At 40.1% G+C, this 1,626-nt stretch overlaps 1 protein-coding gene across 1 annotated transcript; it reads left to right on the forward strand.

Moving 5' to 3' along the window:
* The first annotated feature begins 219 nt into the window (after positions 1-219).
* Positions 220-1,014, forward strand: LOC136279800 (uncharacterized). Its single transcript, XM_066164074.1, has one exon. It carries the CDS (start codon positions 220-222, stop codon positions 1,012-1,014), a length of 795 nt encoding a protein of 264 aa, XP_066020171.1.
* The last annotated feature ends 612 nt before the right edge of the window (positions 1,015-1,626 follow it).

Genomic DNA, 1,626 nt, shown 5'->3' on the forward strand with positions numbered 1-1,626 from the left:
AAATAACACCACCCTACACTATAAGGCCAAAGATTGTGCACTTACAACATGATTCAAAACAGAAATATCAATTCGTTATCTTTGACACATAACGACTTGCACAGGGAAGCTAGCTGAGATGTGCAAACTGTCTGCTGTAAGTGAAAATGGGAAACATGAATTCTCCACTTACATTCTGCCAAAAGCAACATAAGTTACAGTGCCTACCTTGTCAATGGCATGACCATAAAGACCATAAAAGGAGTAAGGACATTGTGCCAAGGAAACATTCTTGTCGAAAGTATAACCACAGAGGAAGCACTTCGTGACTTCCTGACTCATATAACTAAAGTCAAGTCTTCTGAGCAACATGAAAATCAAATAACTGTTTTAATTGGTCATAATTCGGCAACGTTCGATGTCCCTACTCTCCTAGGAAATAGTGATGAAAACTTCGAGGATGGCATTACTGACATGAATGTCTACTTTGCGGATAGTCTACATCTGATGAAAAAACTGATTAAAAACAGACATAAAGCACTTGAGCTCGTTTCTAGTGGATACTGCAAACCAAACCAAAGCAACTTTTACAACCATTTGTTCAAGGAACAATTTGACGCCCATGATGCTTTAGAAAATGTCAGGGCGCTGAGAAAAATTCTTTTTGGATCGTCACTAAGCCTCTCCAGGAAAAACATCGTTGAGAATTCCAGTATCATCAGTGCTCCCCACGCAGTGGCAAACATGCTCTACCTAGATCAACGTTACGAACTTCTTCTAACATTCAGTGACAACTTGTTCAATGTAACCGACACCGGACCAATTAAAAGATCAATCGCACAAAACATCGCTGACAGTAATCTCTCTTACGATGACCTTCACAAACTGTACACAAGGTTTGGTAGAAGAGGACTAGTCGCCATATTGTCTAATCCACCAACAACTTCATCGGCGAAGACAACACGAGTCACACGGACGAAGAGGATATTGGCCGCCATAGTTAGACACCTCGAAGAAACCAGGAACGAAGAATAAGGAGAGATGCCCGAAAAAATCTAAGGCATAACGTTTTACCTATTAGAAGACTCACAATCTCTAAACAAACATTCCGATCGAAGCGCCAACCAACACGTGTTTTCCATTTCAAACTTTCGCTCGTTGTTTTTCAATAAAAATATGGCTAATATAGTCAGAAGCTGGAAGTATATCTTTCAAGGTGGGCCCGGAAGGCTGTTTTTAACGGCTGCTGAATGACTTTCTAAGCAGTAAACGTTTCTGAACATCAGATCGGATGCAGTAGGAGCTCGCGCGAGCACACGCAATTGTCAGCGGTAGCCGTTACAGATCATGAACAACTGTCGATATAATGGAATCCGGATTTTTAAATGCGCGAGAACGTGCGTGGGAATTGCTAGACTCACGAAAGCTTTTGCATGAAAAAAAAGTCCGGTGACCCCTTCTTTTTAATATTCCAATATAATAATAACATTGAAAGGAATCATCAGAAAAAAATTAGGAAATTCTACGGAAGGACATTTGCGATGCGTGAAAATTGCCTTTTTCTAAATTCTCTGAAATTCAGCTCCGTATAATTTTTTTTTTAAGTCTTTGTGCATTTTCCTTTTCAAGTGCCAAAAGCGGTCACTA

Source organism: Pocillopora verrucosa, chromosome 1 (assembly GCF_036669915.1).
Source record: "Pocillopora verrucosa isolate sample1 chromosome 1, ASM3666991v2, whole genome shotgun sequence".
NCBI lineage: Eukaryota > Metazoa > Cnidaria > Anthozoa > Scleractinia > Pocilloporidae > Pocillopora > Pocillopora verrucosa.